Source organism: Mus caroli, unplaced genomic scaffold, assembly GCF_978045245.1.
Source record: "Mus caroli unplaced genomic scaffold, Mus_caroli_1 scaffold_20, whole genome shotgun sequence".
NCBI classification, from domain to species: domain Eukaryota; kingdom Metazoa; phylum Chordata; class Mammalia; order Rodentia; family Muridae; genus Mus; species Mus caroli.
This window is the reverse complement of record NW_028227275.1, coordinates 39,513,102-39,535,938: the sequence shown is the minus strand read 5'-3', so window position 1 is coordinate 39,535,938 and position 22,837 is coordinate 39,513,102. Positions and strand designations below refer to the sequence as shown.

At 44.1% G+C, this 22,837-nt stretch overlaps 1 protein-coding gene across 1 annotated transcript; it reads left to right on the top strand.

The window, feature by feature from the left end:
• The first annotated feature begins 206 nt into the window (after positions 1-206).
• CUNH9orf57 (chromosome unknown C9orf57 homolog) lies at positions 207-5,929 on the top strand. The gene is made up of 4 exons (XM_021152546.2): positions 207-275; positions 818-929; positions 3,726-3,848; positions 5,621-5,929. The coding sequence occupies exons 2-4, from the start codon at positions 827-829 to the stop codon at positions 5,743-5,745; spliced, it is 351 nt and encodes a 116-aa protein (XP_021008205.1). The 5' UTR covers positions 207-275; positions 818-826; the 3' UTR covers positions 5,746-5,929.
• The last annotated feature ends 16,908 nt before the right edge of the window (positions 5,930-22,837 follow it).

Below are 22,837 nucleotides of genomic sequence, written 5' to 3'. Positions count from 1 at the left end.
CCATAGAAAATGTCACACCACTTTACAGTGAGTCAGCTTCACTTGGCTTTGAAACATCCATTTCCTGAGTATGGCAAATGCACTCCATACAGATGAAGAGGTTCAAGAGGCAATTCCTCTGTGTTCTTACTTGGGTATCTTTTACTGTTTCAACTGTTTAGAGTCTAGAGGATCAGGCCGTTGGTTTCAGTTACAGCAAACCACATTCCACTATAAACTTTAACTGCGATTGGGCTTTTTAAGAAGTTTAGACAAGGAAAACTGCCACCAGAGAGGTAGGTGTGGATGCCTGGTGACATTTTAGCACCTTGCATGACTTAAGGAGCACCATTAAGTGTCACATGACATTCCATCATGCATGTGACTGTTTGCCTTGAGCTTCAGGCTGTGAACATTTCCCCTTGAACAACACAAGGGTTTTGACGACTCTTTCATAATTTGGCTATGACTATAATTAAGGGGGAAGTGAATAGAGACTGTGGCATTGGTGAAAGAAAGAGAGAGGAAGGAAGGAAGGGAGGAAGGAAGGAAGAGAAGAGAGAAAGAAGGAGGGAGGAAGAAAAAAGAGAGGGGGGGAGGAAGGAAGGAAGGAAGGAAGGAAGGAAGGAAGGAAGGAAGGAAGGAAGGAAGGAAGGAAGATCTAAATTCCAGAACCAAAATGGCTTTATGGTAATTTTTGAAAAGAAGGATGCCTTAAACTTTTCCTTCTTTACAAAATAAATGTATATATGCTTTCTTAATGGAAAAAAATCCAGAAAAGCAGCTTAGCCAGTATCTCCTTTGTAAGTGGCTAACAATGCTTGTGTGTGTTCCTCAGGAAGACACGATGGCCAGCCCTGTCGGGCCTTCTACCACTCCGTGGTCTGCAGATCTAAGAAGGAGAACGACTGCCATCGCTGCATTTTTTATCTTATCCTGCTTTGTAAGTGGTAAGTTCTGAGAAAGAAAACCTCAAATGGAGAGACGGCTGGTTCTGAATGAGGAATGACAGAAGGCTTGAGGGGAGGGTGGACTGGGGAAGTATTACTGTAGCCGTCACCTTCCCTTGCTTCCTCTAAGCCTACTCCCGAGTTAATCATCTTCTCACTCTACGAGGCACCAGGAACCTCTGGATGCTGAGAACGAGACCGAACCTCTGAACAAACACCTAGTGAGCCGATTCCATCCTAAAGGTTCTCTTGTATTAATTCATTTCCTCCACACAACAGCCCTGCATCTTAGATGGTGACTTGCTCATTTTACAGAGGAAGAAACTGTATTAGTAGACATTATCATCATCATCATTGCTAAACTAGAATGTGCATATCAAAATAGGCCAGAAACCTTTCCACATAAGGCAAAATGAGCAAGTTACTTGTGTGTGTGGAGTGGGGGAGCACAGTAGGACCTCTTAATATTTTTTTTTATTCTCCATTGTTTGTTATTAATTCCAACATTCCTTCACTTATAAAAGACCCATGCAAGATAACAGCAAAATGTCTATTCCTTTAACCAAACTCTTAAGCACTGTCAACTAGGTAGATGGTCATAAAGGCGATAGCTCCAAACAAGTGTGGCCAAGCTCTGTAGAGGTAGGAGGGTACTAAGTGTAATGGGTCTCAGTAATAAGATGGGCATCTAAGAGCTGGCTCTAAGACTGGATTATGATAAAGCCAAGAAGAAAACTTCCTCAGGGATTCCCTGAAAAGCAGTTGGCCCAGTAATCCATCCAGCAGCTGACCCTCATCCAGGAAGAGGTGAGGGGAAGGCTTGGGGCACACAAGGCAGGTCCAGGGCCTCAGAGTTACAGCCAAGAACAAGGGCTTAGGTTTCAGAGACACTTTTCTGTCTCCATCTATTCTACTTATGAAAGCTATTAAGACTTGTTTTTGGAAAATAATGACAAGTATAATCTCTGACTGAAACATCTAGTTTTGGGAAATTATCAGGCTAACACATATAGATTGCTTAGTAGAGTCCTAGACATAAACTCCACTCCTTTGTTCTGGTTTATTGTTTGAGACTGTATGTAAAATTATAACATTTCCCTTCCCTTTTCTCCCTTCAAACCCTCCCATAAAGCTATCCCCTCTCTCCTTCAGTTATTATTTTATACATATCCACACTTAAATATATATTTGTTGACTGATCTGATGAATGAGTCTCATGACCCAGGTTGTCTTCTATTGAAAGTCACTTTAGTTGTAGCCAAGGACTATTTAAAAAGCTGCATTGTACAATGTGTCAAGCAAGTTCTTATGTAGGTTGTTAGTAAATATGAGTACCATGCAGAGGTGATTGTATATTACAAGAGGGGAAACTCTGGGTATGGTTGAGCATGCCTTTAATCACAGCACTTAGGAGGAAGAGGCAGATGGACTTCCATGAGTTCAAGGTCTAAATAGTGAGTTCTAGTACAGCCAGGAATATGTAGAAGAGACCCTGTCTCAAAAAAAAAAAAAAAAAAAAACACACCCACACAGAAAGAAAGAAAGAAAGAAAGAAAGAAAGAAAGAAAGAAAGAAAGAAAGAAAGAAGAAGAAAGAAAGAAAGAAAGAAAGAAAGAAAGAAAGAAAGAAAGAAGAAAGAAAGAAAGAAAGAAAGAAAGAAAGAAAGAAAGAAAGAAAGAAAGAAAGAGAGAGAGAGAAAGGAGGGAGGGAGGGAGGGAGGGAGGAAGGAAGGAAGGAAGGAAGGAAGGAAGGAAGGAAGGAAGGAAGGAAGGAAGGAAGAGAAAAAGAAAGAAAGAAAGAAAGAAAGAAAGAAAGAAAGAAAGAAAGAAAGAAAGAAAGAAAGAAAGAAAGAAGAAAGAGGAGGAGGGGGAGGGGGCAGGGGGAGAGGGAAAAGAGAAGAGGAAAAATGTGAACATTGGGCCAAATTTTGGTCCAGTTAACCAAAGAGTCTTTGAACCATCAGGGCTATTTTTAACAGTAAGGTTTCTGTCCTGAGCCAAGGCTTCTGCAAAAGTCATCTCAGATTCCTGAAATGCTAGACCTTATTCTCCAGCATGAGTCACACATCTGTGCCCAAATCCAGTGCCACCAACTAACACTGCACATCTGAAATGCAGACTCGCGGACTCAGCTTCCTGTGGAGTCAAATTCGAGTCTTCAGGGCACACGGGAATCTATTTTAGCCACTCTTCTAAACCTGGTGCACTTGGCAACTGGAAACTAATATTCTAGATGCTGCCCAAGTCCAAAGATCTGAGTACTAGCTGTACGTGATCAGATGAGCAATGCTGTTGAACAACTGGATTTGAGTACTAAAGATAATCAATAAGTAAGCATTAACCACGCAATGAATATTGACATGTATAAAATACTACACTGGGCTTGGAAATGAAGCCCTAGCTGTGAGGATGTGTCTGGTGAAATTGCTGTTTTAATTAGGTACTGAGAAAGTGTCCTCATTTCTGATTCCTGTCAGTTCAGGGTGCTTCTGACTCATTAATGTAGCACACACTTTGAAATTTCCCTCATTAAATTCTCAAGATGAAATAATCTTAATTTATGTGGATTTTTATAATAAAATTTTAAAGCATTGCTTATTCTTTAAAGTTGAAAATCAGTGGTTTATTTTTGGATTCCTTCCCTCTCCCTCTTCTTCTCCCACTCCCTCCCTCTCTCGATCCCCCTCTTACTCCTCCCTCCCCATCCCCATCCCCTCCTCCTCTTCCTCTCTCCTTCTGCTCCTGTTCATTATCTCTGATCCCCATCGGTATTTCCCCATTTTTTTTGTCTTTGGAGATGTTGGAGGTGTGATTTGCAAGTTCTGTAATCTCTCCATCCCGTTCCATGGATGTGTGCTAGACTTTGGAACCTGCAGAACAAAACCTGGTCAGTACTGTATAAAAGAGGTCCTCATTAAAGGTAAGTCTTGATGCTTAGAAGTCATAAAACATTTACTAGCACTGTCTATGTGTCAGTGTTATAATGAGGTTACTGTTATAACCAGGACTACATTACTCCAATCGTGCAATGATATGACCAAGATGGATCCCATCACTAACCGCCCTACCCAAAACCCCTCACTCATTTGCCTTCTTATTTCTTGAGTGCTGGAGATTGAAACCAACACTGTACACATGGCAAGTGCCCAACCCCTGAACTATATTCATACCTCATTATCCCCATTTTAAAGATTTGCTATTATTCATATGTTATATGTACATGTGTGTACATGTATGAGTTTATATACACTATGTGCTTTTAGGAGCTTCTGAGGGCCAGAAGAAGGAACTGGGTCCTCTGGAACCAGAGTTATGGGTTGTAGGACAACACATGAACACTGGAAACCCAACTTGGGTCTTCTACAAAAACTCTGAGTCATCTCTCTATCTCCTTTTTTTTTTTCAATTAAAAATTGGAGGCACATAAAAATTAAATAATTTTTACAAAGTAACTAGTAAATGAGTATGGTCACCACTATTCAAATACAAATACTTTGACCCATAAATGTTAATAAATCTACATGTAACCTCACAGCATTCACATCTCAGAAAACATTAATGGATCATATGTAGGGTTTTCTAAATGCAGGCTTCAGTGCAACTGGCAAACACACACACACAAACACATAGACACATACATACATACACACACACACACATACACAGAGAGACACACACACATACACAGAGAGACACAAACACGCACATACATACATACACACACACACATACACATAGACACACATACACACACATACACAGAGAGACACAAACACACACATACACACAGACACACACAGAGATGCACAAATAGACACACACACACACAGAGGATTGGAAGAACATGCTGGAGGACACATTTCAAGTTAGAAAGGGAGGATTTCCCCTTTAACAGCCAAAACCCAAAAGTCATAAAGAAAACATTGATTTCTGTGTCAGTGTTTTAAAATTTGTAAAAATAAATGATAATGTTAAAGAATAAATAAATGTAAAGGATAAAGTAGGAGTTAGCTGGAAATAGTTTAAAATCATAGATTACAGGAAAACATATTAATACCTATCCAGAAAAATAAAGAATTTCTAACAATCTCTTTTTAAAGGACCAACTGGGGTCTGGGTAGATAGATGGCTCAGTCAGTTAATTGCATGAAAAGATGAAATCGGATACCAAGAATCCAAGTAAAAAAGACAGGCCTGGTAGTATGTACCTGTTTAAAAACAAAACAAAGCAATCCAGAAAAACAGTGGAGTTGCAAACAAGGTGTTGTCTCTAGGAAGCACTTACATGTGTAGGAAACCCTCGTGTAGACTCAGCCTTTTGATTGTTGCAAAGCTGAGTGACACTGGGGCATGGGGATAGGCAAGCTCCCGTACAACTCACACAGCCTAAACTTCTGGATAGAAGCAGTTGCGAACAGAGAGTTTTGATTGTTTTATGATTTGAAAGCATGCACAGGACCAAGTGCCCGGCTCAGGCAGTTCACCTGAGCGTTCTAAAGGCAAGATGAGGAGGCGGCTGCTCTTCGGGTTAGAAGTCTAGAGTTGTGTCCTGGTAAAGCTGGAGGTTTCACTCCCGCTTTTATTCTTACCTGCTAGCTGGGTGAAGCACATGAAGCCAGGTGGGTAGCACCTTCCCAACCAACCCCCTGCCTCAACCCCCTACAAACAAACCCCCTGCTTTTCTTTTTACAGGGGGAATCGAATGGTATTCAGTTAAAGGCTGCACCGAGGACAAATCAGAGTGCTTTAAGAGGATTATAAAGAATTATGAAATACGCACTTCTCATTGCTGCCACCGTCCCCTGTGCAACTTCTGAGGGAGTGGCCTAAATCCATGCAATTGACTTAACCGGTCACATCTGAAGCCTGGCCTGCTCGTCCGTCACATGATGGCAGCTTCTGTCTCGGGGTCATGGTCAGAAATTGACTTCAGCATTCTCTATGTCCACAGCCCATCCCAGCATCTCCCAAGAGCTCTGTGTTAGCTTTGTTTCTGTTGCTATAATAAAATGTTCTGATGAAAAGCATTTGGGGGGAGGAAAGGGTTATTTGGCTTATACTTCCGTGTCATGGTCTGTCACTGAGGGAAGTCAGGGCAGCGACTTGAGGCCAGAACCTGGAGGCAGGAATTGAAGCAGAGGCCATGGAAAGAACAATGCCTAATGACATGTTCCCCATGGCTGGATCAGTTTGCTTTCTTACATACCCCCAGATGCCCCAGAGATGGTACCATCCAAAGTGAGCTGGGCCCTCCCACGTTAATCTTCAATCAAGAAAATGCCCCTATAGACCCGTTCGCAAACCATTTTGATGGAGGCATTTCCTTAACTGAGACTCCCTCTTCCCAAATGACTTCAGTTTGTGTCACATTGCCTCCCCCAACTCCCCAAAGAAAAAAAAAAATCCCTTCATTATGGTGATTGCAAGACTCCGGAGAATGGAAATGTCCACCAGACAAGTCAAACCAGACACGCAATCTCTAATCAGTTTCTCTCCCTAAACACTTCCACCCTAGAAAGTACACTGACAAGTAAATTACACCACAAGACCCAGAGTGATGGACTCCGTGGTGTGGCTTATAGGAGAAACTAGCCAATACCCTAAGTGATCAGCACACCAGGTCTGTGGGAACAGGGAACCCCAACAGCAAAGGCCTGAGGCAGGCAGGGAGACCACCGCTCAGTTCTTCTTCTGCATCAGGATTTGCCCACATTCTGGGTTTGCATAGACAAACTGTGCCCTCTTGCTTGTGCACTGTGCATTGATGAAGCAGTCCTAGCAGGGCAGGAAGCGGGTGGCCACCATCAAGGGGTCTTGGCATGGGGCTTGTTTGGAGTTTCTGTGAGGCCCCTTCAGCGCTCTCCATCTGCAACCTGAGTGCCTATCTGCTTTACAGATAGACTTGGACATCTCTGTGCATCTAGGGGTTTGAAAAATATCAAAAATCTTCTCACTCTTTACTTGGGACTTAAGACATCTAGTGTCCCAAAAGCTATACTTCTCTGTAAACTTTGAAGGAAAGTAAAATGTTTTTTTAAAAATGCAGCTGTAGCCAGGCATAATGGTGGGTGCTTGTTATTCCAAAAGATAGGAGGTGGAGAATCAGAAATCAGGCCATATAGCAAGACCTCATCTCAAAACAAAACAAACCTAAGCCTCGCACAGACTCTCCTCCCACACTTCAACTACATTCTTTAGAGCATATTTCTAAAACTAAGAAAACAATGTCTTCACCCTTACTTTTAAACCCAATCACCCCCATTATGTCATTTTAAAAAAAAATCAGTAAACAGTTGGTGCCTCAGATCAGCAAAGTCCAGAAAGCTAACTTTTATTTTTCTTGTGCTTTTTAAAATTATCTCATCATCAACTCAATGTCAGCAAGGCAAATGACAAGCCTGCCCAGCCAGTGGCTCCTCACGCGTTTCTCCAACACTGTCACAGTCCATCAGATGCCACAAGAAAAGAACTAGGAAGTCAGCGTTCATCTGCTTATAACTACCTAGCAGGTGACCATGGCCAGCCATGTGAGCTTCTCCTCCGCACAGAACCCTCTTCCATGCGGGCCTTTCCTCCCGACAGGCCTGCCTCTCTTCCCTATTGAGAAGAGTCCTCATTCTCTTCACACAGAGATGAAAAGGATTGACTCACACAATTGCTTAGATACCCTCATGTTCTAACCTTTATGTCCCACATAAATGAACATAGAGTTGTGACATTGACCGTATCTCTTTGTTTTCTGAAATACAAACGAGGCATTGTGCTGTCCACAATCCCCAAGGTAGGCCCAGGTCTGACAATTGATGTTCACCCAGCTCTGCACAATCCAGGAAACTGGGCAGAGAAATGCAAGCCATGAGAGAAGTGAATGCCATCGATGTAGTTGACTGGTGCAGCAATACCACCCCCAAAGTCACCATGGCAACAAAAATAACCCTTACAACACTGGTGGGGTAGGTGGAATGCAGCTTCCTAAAGATGTCGTGTTCTACTCCCAGTAACTTGAAAATGTGTTCCCTTGACAAAATGGCTTTGTGCAAATAAGGACTATAAGGTCAGATTACTCAATGAAATTGCAAAAGTATTAGAAGGGGGGTCAGAGTGGGGGTTGATGGGAGGAAAGCTGAAGTCACAGGTTCGTGGATGCTTCCTTGCTGGTTTGGAGGGTGAAGGAAGGAGGTCACCAACCAAGGAATTTCAGCAGCCTGTACAAGATGGGACAGAACACATCTTCATCACTACAATTCCAGCAGAATGTATCCTGGAGAACACACCATAAACTGCCTCCCTCTGGATCTATAAGATAGTGAATTAAATTTGCCTGTTTTATTAATGTGTGTGTGAGCCTCAGCTTGTATCCATGGGTCAGAGGACAGCTTTGGAGAAGTGGGTTCTCGCTTGCCTCTTGTTTCTGCCACATTCTAGTGTGGCCAACAGTTGAGCTGCCAGCTTCCAGCTGATTCTCCTCTCTTTGCCTCCTGTCTTAGTCAGGACTTCTATTGCTGTGAAGAGACATCATGACATGGCAATTCTTATAGAGAAAAACATTTACTTAGGTTGGCTTACAGTTCTGAGGTTTAGTCCATTGCCATCATGATGGGAAGCACGGTGGCACATAGCAGACATGGTGCTGTAGAAGTACCTGAGAGCGCTACATCCAGATCCTCAGACAGCAGGAAGAGAGAGTGACATTGGGCCTGACTAGAGCATTTGAAATCTCAAGGCCCACTCCCATTGACACACTGTAAAATAATATGAATTATATATGTTTGTTCTCATCTAGCTAAAAATGAATGTGTCTCAAACTATGATTTATTTATTAGGCTCTGCACAAATACTGGAATATTACCCCTCTTCTGATTCTCTAATGCTAGAGTATTTATTTCCCTAACTGTGCTCCCTAAATACTTGCTGTTTGAATCTTCATCGTTATTTCCGCTCCAGCAGTCTGGTATCCTGGGGAGGCATTTCATCTGGGCATATGCATCACCGCACTGTATGTACATCATGGCTAATGGAGGCCTCCTGTTCTCTCTGTCTTTCTTCTCTTCCACATTCCCTACCTATCTATCTATCTATCTATCTATCTATCTATCTATATCTGTCGATTGATCATCTATCTATCATGTATCTATCAGGTATCTATCTATGTATTCTCTCTCTGACTATCTATCATGTATCTATCATGTATCTATGTATTATCTATCTATCTATCTATCTATCTATCTATCTATCTATCTATCTCTAGTTCTCTTTCTCCTCTTCCCTAGTGGTCTCTATCTGTAATCCCCAGCCCAGTAACTCAAACTCCACCTCTCTCTATTTCCCCCCCAGTCATTGGCTGTTGCTAGTTTTATTTAACCAATAGTTTTACATTGAGGATTCAGGTTTGCACAACAAAGGCTAGTGCAGGATGGAATTTGCTAGTCTTGGGGCAGCCTGGATCTTGAGGTACAGATTTTAGCATATAAAACCAAGCAGCACCAGACCAACCCCCCAACAACACACTTCCTCCAACAAGGATACACCTACTCTAACAAGGTCACACCTTAGTCTATTGGGACAATTTTCGTTCAAACCACCACACTTCCCATATCAATATAGGGGCCTTGGGATTAAAGCAATAGGCTTTTTACTTGGATTCTGATCACTGGACTCAGAATGTCAGACTGGTGTGGCAAGTGCCCCTCTCTCTGAGCCATCTCTCCAGCCATGTTTTTTTGGTATGGTCATTCATTACAACCATTAGAAATAAATGCAATTGGACATCTTGGGGTATGGCATAACATTTTCCTCCCACAGGGCAGACAGATCTGATGCTTAAGTGGCACGGGATCTGATGCATAGCATAGCGGCTCAGGGCCATATCTTCCACCTTCCCCTGTATTTTCTTAGTCACAATGTCCCTCCAACACGCAGATGACCCGCAGATATACAGTTACATCTTTTCAGCGGACACCTCCCACTCACGTCTTCATCCATTCAGGAATTCCTCAGTTAAGAAGCTGATGTTTTTCCAGTCCTTCACACTTAAAGACAAAGCAATACCCAGTTAGCCTGAATGTTACCTGTGAATACCAGCCTCATTGATTAATAGTGCAAGAGTCTCCCTGAACCTCTGAGCACCAGGTTGGTCTCCTTGTCTAACACAGTCCTGGGCTACTGAAATAGAAATCTCAGTGGCTAAAGCTTTTTCTTACTTTAAAAGGAAAGTCTTGGGGCTGGGGCTTAGACCCAGGAAGCTGTTTGCCTCCAGAGCAGAAGGAGTTGAGTTCAGATCCCCAAAACCCACATGAACAGCTGGTGGCAGTGGCAAATGCCTGTGGCCCTAGAACTGGGAAGGTAGAGATGGGGAAATCCCCGAGGCTAGGTGAATCTGTGAGCTCCTGGTTCAATGAGAGACCCTCCCTCAAAAACTAAAGTAGAGAATTATTAAGAAACATCCAATATTCACCCCTGGCCTCCACATTCACAAACCTGCATGCACAGGCAAGTTTTTTAAAGGCAGGTCTCAACAGTTGATCAATTGGAGGCCTCTAGAGAATGTGGCATGCCTGTACCTAAAACAGTTCTTTCAGCAAACAAGAGACAGACGTTTTACCTCCCAAAATTTGGCTATAAGGCTTCTAAAATCCCTGCTTCTAATCACTAAGAGAACCAGGGCTGAGTTCTCTAATGGTAACTCATGAGAATAAAGGCTCTATAGGGACAATTGATAAGAGTGGGAACTTCAGATAGCCTTGTCAGTCATCAATGGGAGGAGAGGCCCTTCGTCCCCATGTAGGAGAATGCCAGGGCCAGGAAGTGGTAGTGGGTGGGTTGGTGAGCAGGGGGATGGGGAGGGAGAGGAAGTTTTCAGAGGGGAAACCAGGAAAAGGGATAACATTTGAAATGTAAATAAAGAAAATATCTAATAAAAAATAAATAAAAAACAAAAATAATTAATTTTTTTAAAAAAAGAGTGAGAATTTCTGGTGGCAGACCACACAAATTCCATTCCTAGAGAGATCCTGAGGGTAGGAGAAGCTGAACCTCGAGGGGAAGTTTGCTCACTCCTTAGTCTATGCTGGAAGTCTCATGGAAACAACACTCAGGCCTCTCGGAAAGAAGGAACGACATGAGCCAAGATACAAAAGAAAGTGGAAGGTTGATAACTAGAAGCAAAGCCATAAAGGGGAACAGGATGCTAGTCGGCCCTTCTCCTGACTGCAGATCAGGTCTGCATGCTACACTGCTTCCTGCTTGAGCATCTTTCATCAACTTCACATCTCCACACCTAGAGTTAACCGCTCTGCCACTAAAGTGTTGCATACAGGGGATTGAAAATCTGGCTCAGCAGCTGAGTTCCTCCTACCCTGTAGAAGACCTGAGTTCAATTCCTAGCAATTCTCATATAGCAAGATTCACAGCCATCTCTAAATCCAGCTCCAGAGACCATATGCCCGCTCCTGGACACCACAGACATCTGGACTTATGTACAAATACTATACTACACTACACACGCAGAGGGGGGGGAGAGGGAGGGAGAAGGGGAGGGGGAGAGGGAAGGGGAGGGGGAGGGAGAGGGAGGGGGAGGGGGAGAGGGAGAGAGAGAGAGAGAAATAGACAGACACAGAGAGACAGAGAAAGGCAGAGAGACAAAGACACTACACATATAATTAAAAAAAAAAAACTTTAAAAAAAAAGAAAAAAGAAAAGGCTGATGTTAAAATTCCTTCCCTGAGAGAGATGTGAAAGATCTCTACCCGTCCTCCTAAGGACCCAATAACAAACTGGGGCGCAACTACACCCCAAGTTTGCCAAGGATAACCCATATTATTAGGCTTCCTTACTTAGCAAGGGGTGAGGGGTTCTGAGCAACACATAAATGATCTTAAAGCAGCTACACTGCACAGTCTGCACCCAGTAGGAATAGTCTGCACCCAGTAGGAATAGTCTGCACCCAGTAGGAATGATGGTATCCTCATAGCTAGGTAGACAGTCTCATCCCCTCACCATTCCCAACTTACATCCTCAAAGCCCTCTGCCAGGACCACAACCCATTAGGGAAGAACTGCACAGGACTGGTCGGGAGTGGCTGGATTCAGGTGAGGGACCCGTGTCCTTCTCCTCCTCATCCTTCTATGAAAGAAGGTAACAGTTAAGGAGCCCAGCGGAACTCCTGATGATGGAGGGAGTTTGGGTCGGAGGATACTCCTGTAATACAAAAGGACTATCTATAGCAGAATGCTCAGGTTGAACTGGAACTAGCAACTTTGGTACCATTTTCTCGTCGTGCATCTGCTCAAGGAATTGGTCCTCCCTGCTGAGAACAACTGTCTACAAATCGCCTCTGCTCTCAGGCCTGTGATTTCAAACTTCATTTGTAACCAGGCGTTGCGCGCATGCTTTGACTCCTTGCTTCCTGAGCTGGCTGGCTCTGCCACCTGGTGGTCAATCGTGGTAACTTCATGCCCCATCAAACTAGGGTACTCTTCTTTGAGCCCAGGGTAGTTTATTAGTGTATGCCATGCTGTCTTTGTGACAAATACATGAATCAGAGACTGTAAGAGCGGCTGTGGAAAAGATTTTAAGTCCGACAAAATAGACAAAATGTAAATTTAAGGGGGGAGGAGCCTTGGGGGTCCCCAGTGGATTTACTTGGCATAGTAGGCTATGTAGCACTGAAGTTCATAACTCTTGAGTTCTGCATTCACTGTTGCAGTTCACAGCTGTATTCTGTCCTAAACACACAACTGGCCAGCTGTGTGAAGGAACCTAAGGGCTCTTCTTGGCATCAATTTTTAAAAGATTTATTTATTTATTTTATGTATATGAGTACACTGTAGCTGTCTTCAGACACACCAGAAGAGGGCATCAGATCTCATTGCAGATGGCTGTGTGCCACCATGTGATTGCTGGGATTTGAACTCAGGACCTCTGGAAGAGCAGTCAGTGCTCTTAACCGCTGAGCCATCTCTCCAGCACCTCTTCTTGACATCATTATGACATGCAGTCTGCATTGTTATTCTGAAAAATATTTTATGAAATACATCCATCCATCCTAATTTTGGAATGGGAATGTATGTGAGTAGCCCCAGAACACAGAAGGCTGAGGCAGAAGGATTGTGAGTTCCAGGAAAGACAGCCTGAGTTCCACGATGAGTCTGAAAAGATCCTGTGCTACATGTCTCAAAGCAAAAAGAAAACCAAGGCGGAAAGGAAAGGAAAGGAAAGGAAAGGAAAGGAAAGGGAAGGGGAAGGGGAAGGGGAAGGGGAAGGGGAAGGGGAAGGGGAAGGGGAAGGGGAAGGGGAAGGGGAAGGGGAAGGGGAAGGGGAAGGGGAAGGGGAAGGGGAAGGGGAAGGGGAAGGGGAAGGGGAAGGGGAAGGGGAAGGGGAAGGGGAAGAAGGGGAAGAAGGGGAAGAAGGGGAAGAAGGGGAAGAAGGGGAAGAAGGGGAAGGGGAAGAAGAAGGGGAAGAAGAAGGGGAAGAAGAAGGGGAAGGGGAAGGGGAAGGGGAAGGGGAAGGGGAAGGGAAGGGGAAGGGGAAGGGGAAGGGGAAGGGGAAGGGGAAGGGGAAGGGGAAGGGGAAGGGGAAGGGGAAGGGGAAGGGGAAGGGGAAGGGGAAGGGGAAGGGGAAGGGGAAGGGGAAGGGGAAGGGGAAGGGGAAGGGGAAGGGGAAGGGGAAGGGGAAGGGGAAGGGGAAGGGGAAGGGGAAGGGGAAGGGGAAGGGGAAGGGGAAGGGGAAGGGGAAGGGGAAGGGGAAGGGGAAGGGGAAGGGGAAGGGGAAGGGGAAGGGAATCACCCATTCTAGTGTCTCATAGGCCACAAAGGCTGAGATATTAGTAGCTTCATCTGACAGTATAGAATAAATGACCAGATGTCCCACCATGCATCTGTGGTGAGAGAAACTCTAATTTGTGTAGTAGGTTTACAGATGCATAATGATCTGAGTGGAGAGTTGGGTTCTAAGGCTTTTGTTTATGGAGAAGCCATTTAAATGTTTGTAAGCTGCTGATAGATTGTATCACAGAGAGGTCACTGTCATGACTGTCTTAGAGTTTCTATTGCTATGATAAGACACTATAACCAAAGAGCAACTGGGGGAGAAAATGGCTCATTGTATAGTTTCTCATCACAGTCCATCACCGAAGGGAACCAGGGCAGGAACTCAAAGCAGGGCAGGAAGCTGAAATCAGGAGCCATGCAGAAGCCATGGAAGGGGTGCTGCTTACTGGCTTGCTCCTCCTGACTTGCTCAGTTGGATTCTTGCTCACTAAGTGATATTGGACAAAGTATACATTTTCAGCTGCCATATAAGAAAGCTAATAATGTACTCCAGGGCTGTACTGGAAACACTCTGCACAGATCACCTGTGCATGTTATCTGCACAAAATATTATGGGGTTGGAAGTATAGATGTTAGTGACCTTAGCACTTGCTGATTTTGTGGTCTCCGGGGAAGTTTCAAACCTCCAAAAGCTTCCAGTTTCTTGCCTGTAAACCTGGTTGTAGACTTCGATATTTTAAAACCTACTTTTAATAGGGATTTTCAAATGCTTTGACTCTCCCCACCGCCACCCCCCCACCCACCCACACACACATACCTTCTCACCCACCATCCAAAGGAAGCAGAGAAAAGATGGTAAATAAAAAAAGTGGATGTGGATCTGTTTAGAAGCAGTTCTCTGGGGGCAATTCCGATCTCTGTGTAGTGGCAGTCCAGTTCAGTAGTGTCTGGATTCCCAACGTAACTCAGCAGCACAATCCAGCAGAAACAACCAGGCTTCCACTGAGTTGGCATGAGTTACCAGGAGTGACCAGAACCAGCCAGCATGCCAGAAGTTCTCTGCTGTGCCTCTCTCTACAAAGTGAAGATCAGCAAAGCTGGGAGACCAATGAAGCTTTGCAAGGTTAGCTATGCGAGCACGCAGTCACTGTCCATTGAGTCCAGTTTGTATTCGCTACAAACATCATGCGTTGCGTGTTGCTTTTGCTGCCCCACCTAAGCTCCAGGAACTGACTGCACTACCAGCCCCTGTCCAGAGAATATTAGATTCGTAGATGAAACTCACAGACACACAGTTGTTCAATTTCAGCTTCCTTGGTGGCACAATTGCTGGGAGCTACTTATCTCCCACCTGAAGAAGTGTGCCCTTATCAATACTCTTAGCTCCACATCTCTCCACCTGCCCTCAACTTTAGCTGCTGTGTTACATTTAGTCCCAGGGAAACAGCTCCAACCACCTGCCTGTAGAAGTGGCCTGTGGAGAGCTCACATGGCTGCTTGGCTTTTCTCTCTCCAAAGCATGGCTGCCTCTCTCTTCCTGACTCTCCTGCCTCCAGGGACCCGGAAGTCACACTTATTCCTTCTGCCCAGGAATTGGCCCATGGCTTCTTTACTGATAGATTAAGAACCAATTGGGAAACAGTACCTTGTTTGTTTAAATTATGTTTTAAATACCACTCCCCTCAGGAAACCAGTAACGGATAAAGTAGAGTTCTGCCCGTATGAGTACTCCACTCTGGGGATACTGGTTAGTTCATATCATTGTCCCTTATAGGGGACTGCAAACCCCTTCAGCTCCTTGGGTACTTTGTCCCATGGGTGGCTGTGAGCATCCACTTCTGTATTTGTCAGGCACTGGCAGAGCCTCTCAGGAGACAGCTTTATCAGGCTCCTGTCAGCAAGCTCTTGTTGGCATCCACAATAGTGTCTAGTTTTGGTGGTTGTTTATAGGATGGATCCCCAGGTGGGGCAGTCTCTGGATGGTCATTCCTTCAGTCTCTACTCCGACCTTTGCCTCTGTGACTCCTTCCATGGATATTTTGTTCCCCCTTCTAAGAAGAATGGAAGTATCCACACTTTGGTCTTTCCTTCTTCTTGAGTTTCATGTAGTTTGCAGTCAAAGAAAACACATGGCTCGTGGCTCTAGCTGCATATGTAACAGAGGATGGCCTAGTTGGTCTCAATGGGAGCAGAGGCCCTTGGTCCTGTGAAGGTTCTATGCCCCCATATAGGGGAATGCTAGTGCCAGGAAGCAGGAGTGGGAAGGTTGGGGAGTGGGGGGGGGGAGGGGATAGGGGATTATTGGAGAGGAAACTAGGAAAGGGGACAACATTTGAAATGTAAATAAAGCAAGTATCTAATTGAAAAAACTGAGTAATCCACTCATGCAGTTACGAGTCTCTCATACTTCCTGCCTTTCTCCATGTGATGGGCTGTGTCATCTTGGGACTCTACTAGCAAGAATCCTAACACTAGATGTCACCTTCAACCTTGGGCTAAGAATATGGGCCAAATAAATGCCTTCTCTTTCTACCTTACCCAATCTTAGGCATCATGTAATAGCAACACAGAACAGACAGCTAACTGAAGTCCTGAGGCATACGCTGGTGCACCAAAAGTCCTATCTGTCAATAACACAAACACATGGGTGGGAGGGGCGGGGATTCATCGCTCCCCTTTCCACTAATCATACTTTACTAAAGTTGGCAATTTGAAAACGCAAACTTATGACTCTGCTCAGATCCTTTGTGGGGGAACTTTGGATCCATTAAGTCACTTTTCACTACTTCTTTTAAAACATTAATTACCTCATTATTTGTTGAAGAATTAAGCAAGTAATATAATCTGCATTCTTGTAAGTCATTTTGAGTCATTGACTTGTCCAATGGCTTTCCCTTGATCACAAAATAAAACTAAACTCCTTATTGTGGATTTTTCTAGAAGATCACACCCAACTACTGCCACATCCTACTTGGCTTGGTCATGGAACCATCACTAGACAGTGACAGAGAAGGAATGAAGAAAGGACAGACACACAGACATATACAGGACAGACACTAAGGAACGACAGACACATACACCTATGTACCCAGAAAGGCTGGGGTTGGGTGGGCTATTCAAACTCTGATGGAGCTGCAGCAACTATGGAAACAACCTGGAACCTCAGAATGCTAATCATGTACAGCCCAGAGAGGAGGGTGTGACCTGTCTCAGATGGTCTCAAGAGACAGCCAACTGGGGTTGTAAACACCTGGGAGGAGGAAAGGGAAGAGGGGGAGGAAAAAAAGAGGAAGAAGACGAAAAAGAAGAAGGTGGCAGTACCCTGGAGGACAGAAAGAAGTGACTTGATGTGTAGGTCAAAGAAAGTGAGTGGAAGCCATGTGGAATGTCAAGTTTTGAGCAAGGAAAAAAACAAAGGATGGCATTAACTGAACCCAAGATTACAACAGTGACACAGCAGCCCTGGAGACAGCTGGACAGGGACACAGCAGCCCTGGAGACAGCTGGACAGGGACACAGCAGCCCTGGAGACAGCTGTGGAAATGCTTGCTCCCCGCCCCCACCCCCACCCCTGTAGGAAGGTATATTTTGTCACTAACCTGGTTTCTAGCTGTAAATGCACTGTGATAACAAAAAGCAGGTTCATTTGTAATTGGCCTTGCTATGTTGCTTGGCCTTGCTGCAGACAAGGGAGCTCCTTCCTGTCTGCAACTAGGCAAGGACATATAATTTCATGGACTGCTAGATTGGAGATATTCTCCGGTGTGTTGTTACCAACAGACTCAGGCCCACCTTCTGATGCTGCTGGTGCTTGGCATATCCAGAAAGACCTGGGAACTGGTCCTGCCTCTGTGAGTGAAACAGCCTGGACTATAAAGTAAGTTTCAGGACAGCCAGAGCTACACAGAGAAACCCTGTCTTTAAAATTAATTAATTAATTAATTAATTAATTAAAGGATCAGTTTACTCACATACTTTATTCTCTCTCTCTCTCTCTCGTGTGTGTGTGTGTGTATGTGTGTGTGTGTGTGTGTGTGAGAGAGAGAGAGAGAGAGATACTACTTGAGTTTTTCCTAAAGTCTCACTCATTTTCAGGCACTGAGGACAGTGTTAGTGGCACAAACAAAAAGGATTGACTTTCAATTAAGATCTCCCTCCTAGATATGGTCATAGACTTACACTCTGGGACAGCCTGGGCTTTTACAGAACCTATGCCAGGGCGTCTTGATCAGAGTTAGTCCTCCTAAGGGCAAGGATGGGGGTCTGGTGGATGTGGCTTCTGCTCACTGGTTCCCTCCAGTCTCCCTAGCTTCAGGGCCTGTGCTTTCTTCATTATGCCCAGAACAGACTCTTCCATCAAATCTTCCCAATGCAAAATAATTCTTTTTAGGTTTATTTGGTTTTGGGATTTTGGTTTTTCAAGACAGGGGTTCTCTATGTGGCCCTGGAAGTCCTGGAACTTGCTCCGTAGACCAGGCTAGTCTCAAACTCACAGAAATCTTCCTGTCTTTGCCTCCTGAGTGGTGGGATTAAAGAAAATAATTTTTACGGATCAAGGACCTGTCAACCTTATTCATGCCCTATATTTTTCTGCTCCTAGAGAAAAGCCTAACTGGCAGGACATCAGTGTATTTGTATTCACTGACTAGCACATCATTTCTAATTTCCAGTACATGGTAGTGCATGTATGTAATGCCAGGACAACTAAGATATACGTTAATCTGGACTGTGTAGTAAGATCTTGTTTTTAAAAGAATAACAAAACGTCAGTCTAGATTTCTATGGTCTATTTATATTAATAATTTTTGAGTTTGAATGTTTTGAATATCTATACTTAGTCTATTACCCATGTAGACTTAAATTAAGACCATTGACCTTAAGGGTAGAACAAACCTGAGTTTTAGTACTAGCTTTGAAATGTCTCACTCTACTTCCTAAGCAAATTATTTAAGGCCTGTTTCCATCCATTTCTTGATATTTGATAATAAAAATAATAATATCTTCCTCATAAACTGATTTCAAAATTAAGGCGGTGTGGTATGTGTTAAGTCCTCAACCAACACAGCACAAATATATATATAATATATATATATATAATATTTTTCTTGTACTCATCCCCAAAACAGTGAGACTCAGTGAACTCATCAAATAGGGTTTAGACAGGCTAGAGATAGACATGAGGTATTCCCTATTGGCCTTGGGCATAAGGCATTTCACATTGAGAGGAACTGAGTGAAGGAAGCCGGTTGAGCCATTCCAGAAATGCCTAGCGCACGCAGACTACGGGCTGAATTAGTCCATGTATTCGTTTGAAAGTATTTTTCACACCTCTCACCAAGAACAGTGTGCTAAGGCAGGATCAAAGGGAATCAATGGTGGCTCCTGCCCTGCAGGGGCTGCTTCCAGCAAAGAGCACAGTTGTCAGAGGCCTATACCAGTTCCTGCTGTTGCCCTGGCAGCATAAACACAGAAGAAAGCAAGCAGCATTTCTCCACGTGGGAGGCAAGCAAGAGCTGAATACGGTAACAGGATCCTGTTGCAGAGGTTTGAGACAAGGCTCAATGGAGGTCCCTTGCAAAATTTTGAATACGGAAGTGAACCAAGTACCAGAAATGGAAACGATAAACAGATCAGGAAATACTCTCTCTTTTTTTTTTTTTAATACACCCATACTCACCCATCTTCAAACTGGCACCATCCTTTATAGTTAAATCAATCCCGGGCCTCTGAAGCTGCCTGCAGTCCTCTCTTTATATGGAGAGAGACAGTGGGACTTGCAAACCCTGCTGCCTCTCTGCCTCTAGACTGCTTGGGTAGATGCAGCTACTTCTGGCGGCTGTGGTCATGTGACCTCCAGGGGGCGCGATTTCCCTTAGTTCTGGTGGAACTGTGGTTCTCAAGCCAACATGAGAATTTTAACTCAGTATCGCTGGGTCCCATTCCCACAGTTCCTGGTACAGTAGGTTGGTAGGGTGGACCAAAGAATGTGCACTACTAATGTGTCCCCAGGGTGTACTGTCTCTGCTGATCCACAAGAACCTAAGACCCGTCTTAAAAACAGGTAAAATGGCTAGAATTTTGAAAGGGAGCCTTTCTATAAAGCCCACAAGAGAAAGGAAAAAAAAAAAAAAGAGTGAAATTTAAAAAATAGGTTGGGGGATGGGGATGCAGTTCCAGGGAGAGAGGCAGTTTTCTGGGACAGAGCACGCCTGGTACAGGAGAGCCCCTGGGCTCAATTCCTACACCCTATCAAGCAAAGACAACAGACAGAGCTAAGCCACGCAACCATGCAACTTATATGTTGTGGCAGTGAGTCCTGGATGCTAGCTGGTGTTTTCCAGTTCCCTTCTTCAGGGTAGCTATCTACATACTTTGATTATCGGAAGAGGTTTTAGCACGGCCGTGCCAGGAAAAGGCCAATGGAAACACAGCACGGAATACAAGAACGGCACAATCCGAACGAGCGATGTAGTCGTAAAATAGAAGGACACTTTTATTTCCTTAACAGACTCTTCTTTATGTCATGGCTGCCTCCAGTCCCAAGAGCAGGGTTTTGCTTTGTACTTTGCGACTGCCTAAGGAATATCAAAAGGAAAACTGAGTTCCAGCACTCAGCACCCCCTGGTTGGGAGCACAGCCCACCATACCGACATTACTCATCTGTTCCCAGCTGGCTATATTTATCCTGTGAACTTTGAATCGCATGTTATTTTTAACATAACTACAGCTTTCCCGATAGCACCCAGTCTAATAAATACAGATGTCTTCTGTATTTAACCTCTGGACTGTGTCTTCCTTGGACAAAGTGTCTTGTCAAAGAGGATGAAAAAGCTCATAGAAATCGGTGCTCAGTGGACAGAATGGTGTTTATATCAACGCCAGGGCTTGGCACAACTGTTGGTCATTCTTGAAAGAAAAAAAATCTGCACAAGATGCCTCCCTTAAAGAAAGATAATCTCTAGTTACCGTATGTATCATCTCTCGGCTACTTGAGAGCTACTAAATGCCCATGCTTAGCCCCCGCTTCTTATTTAGCTTCTGTTGTTCTCTGCCCTCGAGGAGGGGGGACCAGAAAAAGCTCCTTTATATCCCAGACATCCAAGGGCCCTAGATTACTGCAAGAACAGTAGGAGGTGAGGATGATGGGGAGAAGATGGCCGTGTCCAGACCCACTTGAAGCTCCTCCGTGAACATCAGTTTAGATCCCGATACACAGAAGATGGAGGCTAGATGGAGAGCAACAGAGCAAGAGGGATTCAAACAAGTTCTGGTAGCTGCGGATCCACACTCCACTCTCTTCTCTGCCTGATATGTCTCAGACAACAGCGTTTTACCTGTCACTCAACCTAACAAGGAGGTGTGAGAAAGAAGCTGGAGTTGAAGCAGTCCTGAAAAGAAAAAGCAACGCAGTTCTATGGAGTGTGAGAACTGGAGCAAATGGAGTGGGGTTGAGGGGAAGGGACGGAAAGGGGAAGAGAGAGAAACTTTCTCAGGATAAGCTGTTCTTGTCACCAGTCTACATTTACCCGTGTGCGTGCACACATTCATCCCCACAGATAACCCACAAGTCCCTCATGATGGCGGATAATTCCTCCACAGGTGCAACGCCATGCGTTTTATTCTCCCCAGGTGACTAATGAACTAAAGTAATTTTGTTTTTCTTCTTAAAATTTTGTTTTCATTTTTAAGTAGAATATAGTTCTATCATTTCCTCTTCCCTTTTCTCCATCCGAGCCTGTGTACCCCTCTCTGATCTTTTTCAAATCCATGGTCTCTGTTTTCATTAATTTTGTTTTACACACACACACACACACTTTTTGTTTGTTTGCTTGCTTGCTTTTTCGAGACAGGGTTTCTCTGTGTAACCCTGGCTGTCCTGGAACTCACTCTGTAGACCAGGCTGGCTTTAAGCTCAGTGATTCGCCACCTCTGCCTCCCCACTTCTTGGATTAAAGGTGTGCACCCCGTCCCTCCAGCTACAGACATATATCTTCATCAAAACAACCTGTACAGTATGCACCAGACATGCCTGTGGTACACAGACATACATGAAGGCAAAATACCCATACACTTAAAATGAATGCTAAACATATGTTAAGGAGCTAGTATGTTGCTTGACAGACATGAAATGAAGGGATTTAAGAATTTCAAACTGACAGTTGATGGGTGGGAAAAAAAAAAAGCCATGTGCCACTGCCACCTGACTCAGAGAAATTTCTTTTAATACTCTTACTTCCTGTTATTTTTTCCTGACATGGAAACTTCTAGTTTCTTTGGAAAGTTAGTATGTCAAATTATATTTTGCTAGGGCACACAAGAGAAAGGATGTTTTGCTGGAGCAGACACAGGAAAGAATGTCTTCCTGAAGCAGACACAGGTGAAAGGATGTTTTGATATAGCAAACACATGAAAGGACCTGCGATGAAGGAGTATAAATATCACCCCACAGACAGTGGGAGATGAGCACTGAGCTTTGGCTTTGTCTTCTCCACCTCACTATTCTTCCATGATGACCCACATGTATTTGTTCACCTTAAATAGCATGGTTGGGCTCAACTTGTGGTAATGCTGCCATTGAGAGAAACTCACCTAAGAACTGCTCGTGAGGTTCCTGTGGCAGCTTGCTGCTTCTATAGTCTCACCTCAGACTAGTTGACAAGTTTCTTCAGGATTGACCTGCAGCTGCTAGTTTGTGCCTGGTGTTTGCCTGCCTACCAGACTGGTCTGCAGCTCAGTCATATTTGGTGTTTGCTATGGGACTGAACTGCTAAGGAAGAAGATCAAGTTCACCCCCAAAGAACTGTTACTAAACAGGTCTATACTTCCCCCATGTCCTATTTCTCTTCCACTACCTCTGCTGGGTGGTGGACTAGAGGAAAGCTTGAACCCCTATTAAAAGTAGGTTGCAAAAAAAAATGTACGCTAATACTCTCCCTTCCTACAAGGTTGTGTTTTTAAAAATTCAGTGACAGCCAGATACTGTGGAAAGCTTCAAGTAGAGTGTGTGTGTATATGCATGCACACATGTACACACTCAGGAACATAGAGGGAAAAGCTATCATGTGTATGTGGTGTGCATGCTAATGTGTACAGGCATTTATTTTTTATTTTTATTTGTTCATTTATTTATTTTGTTTTTTTT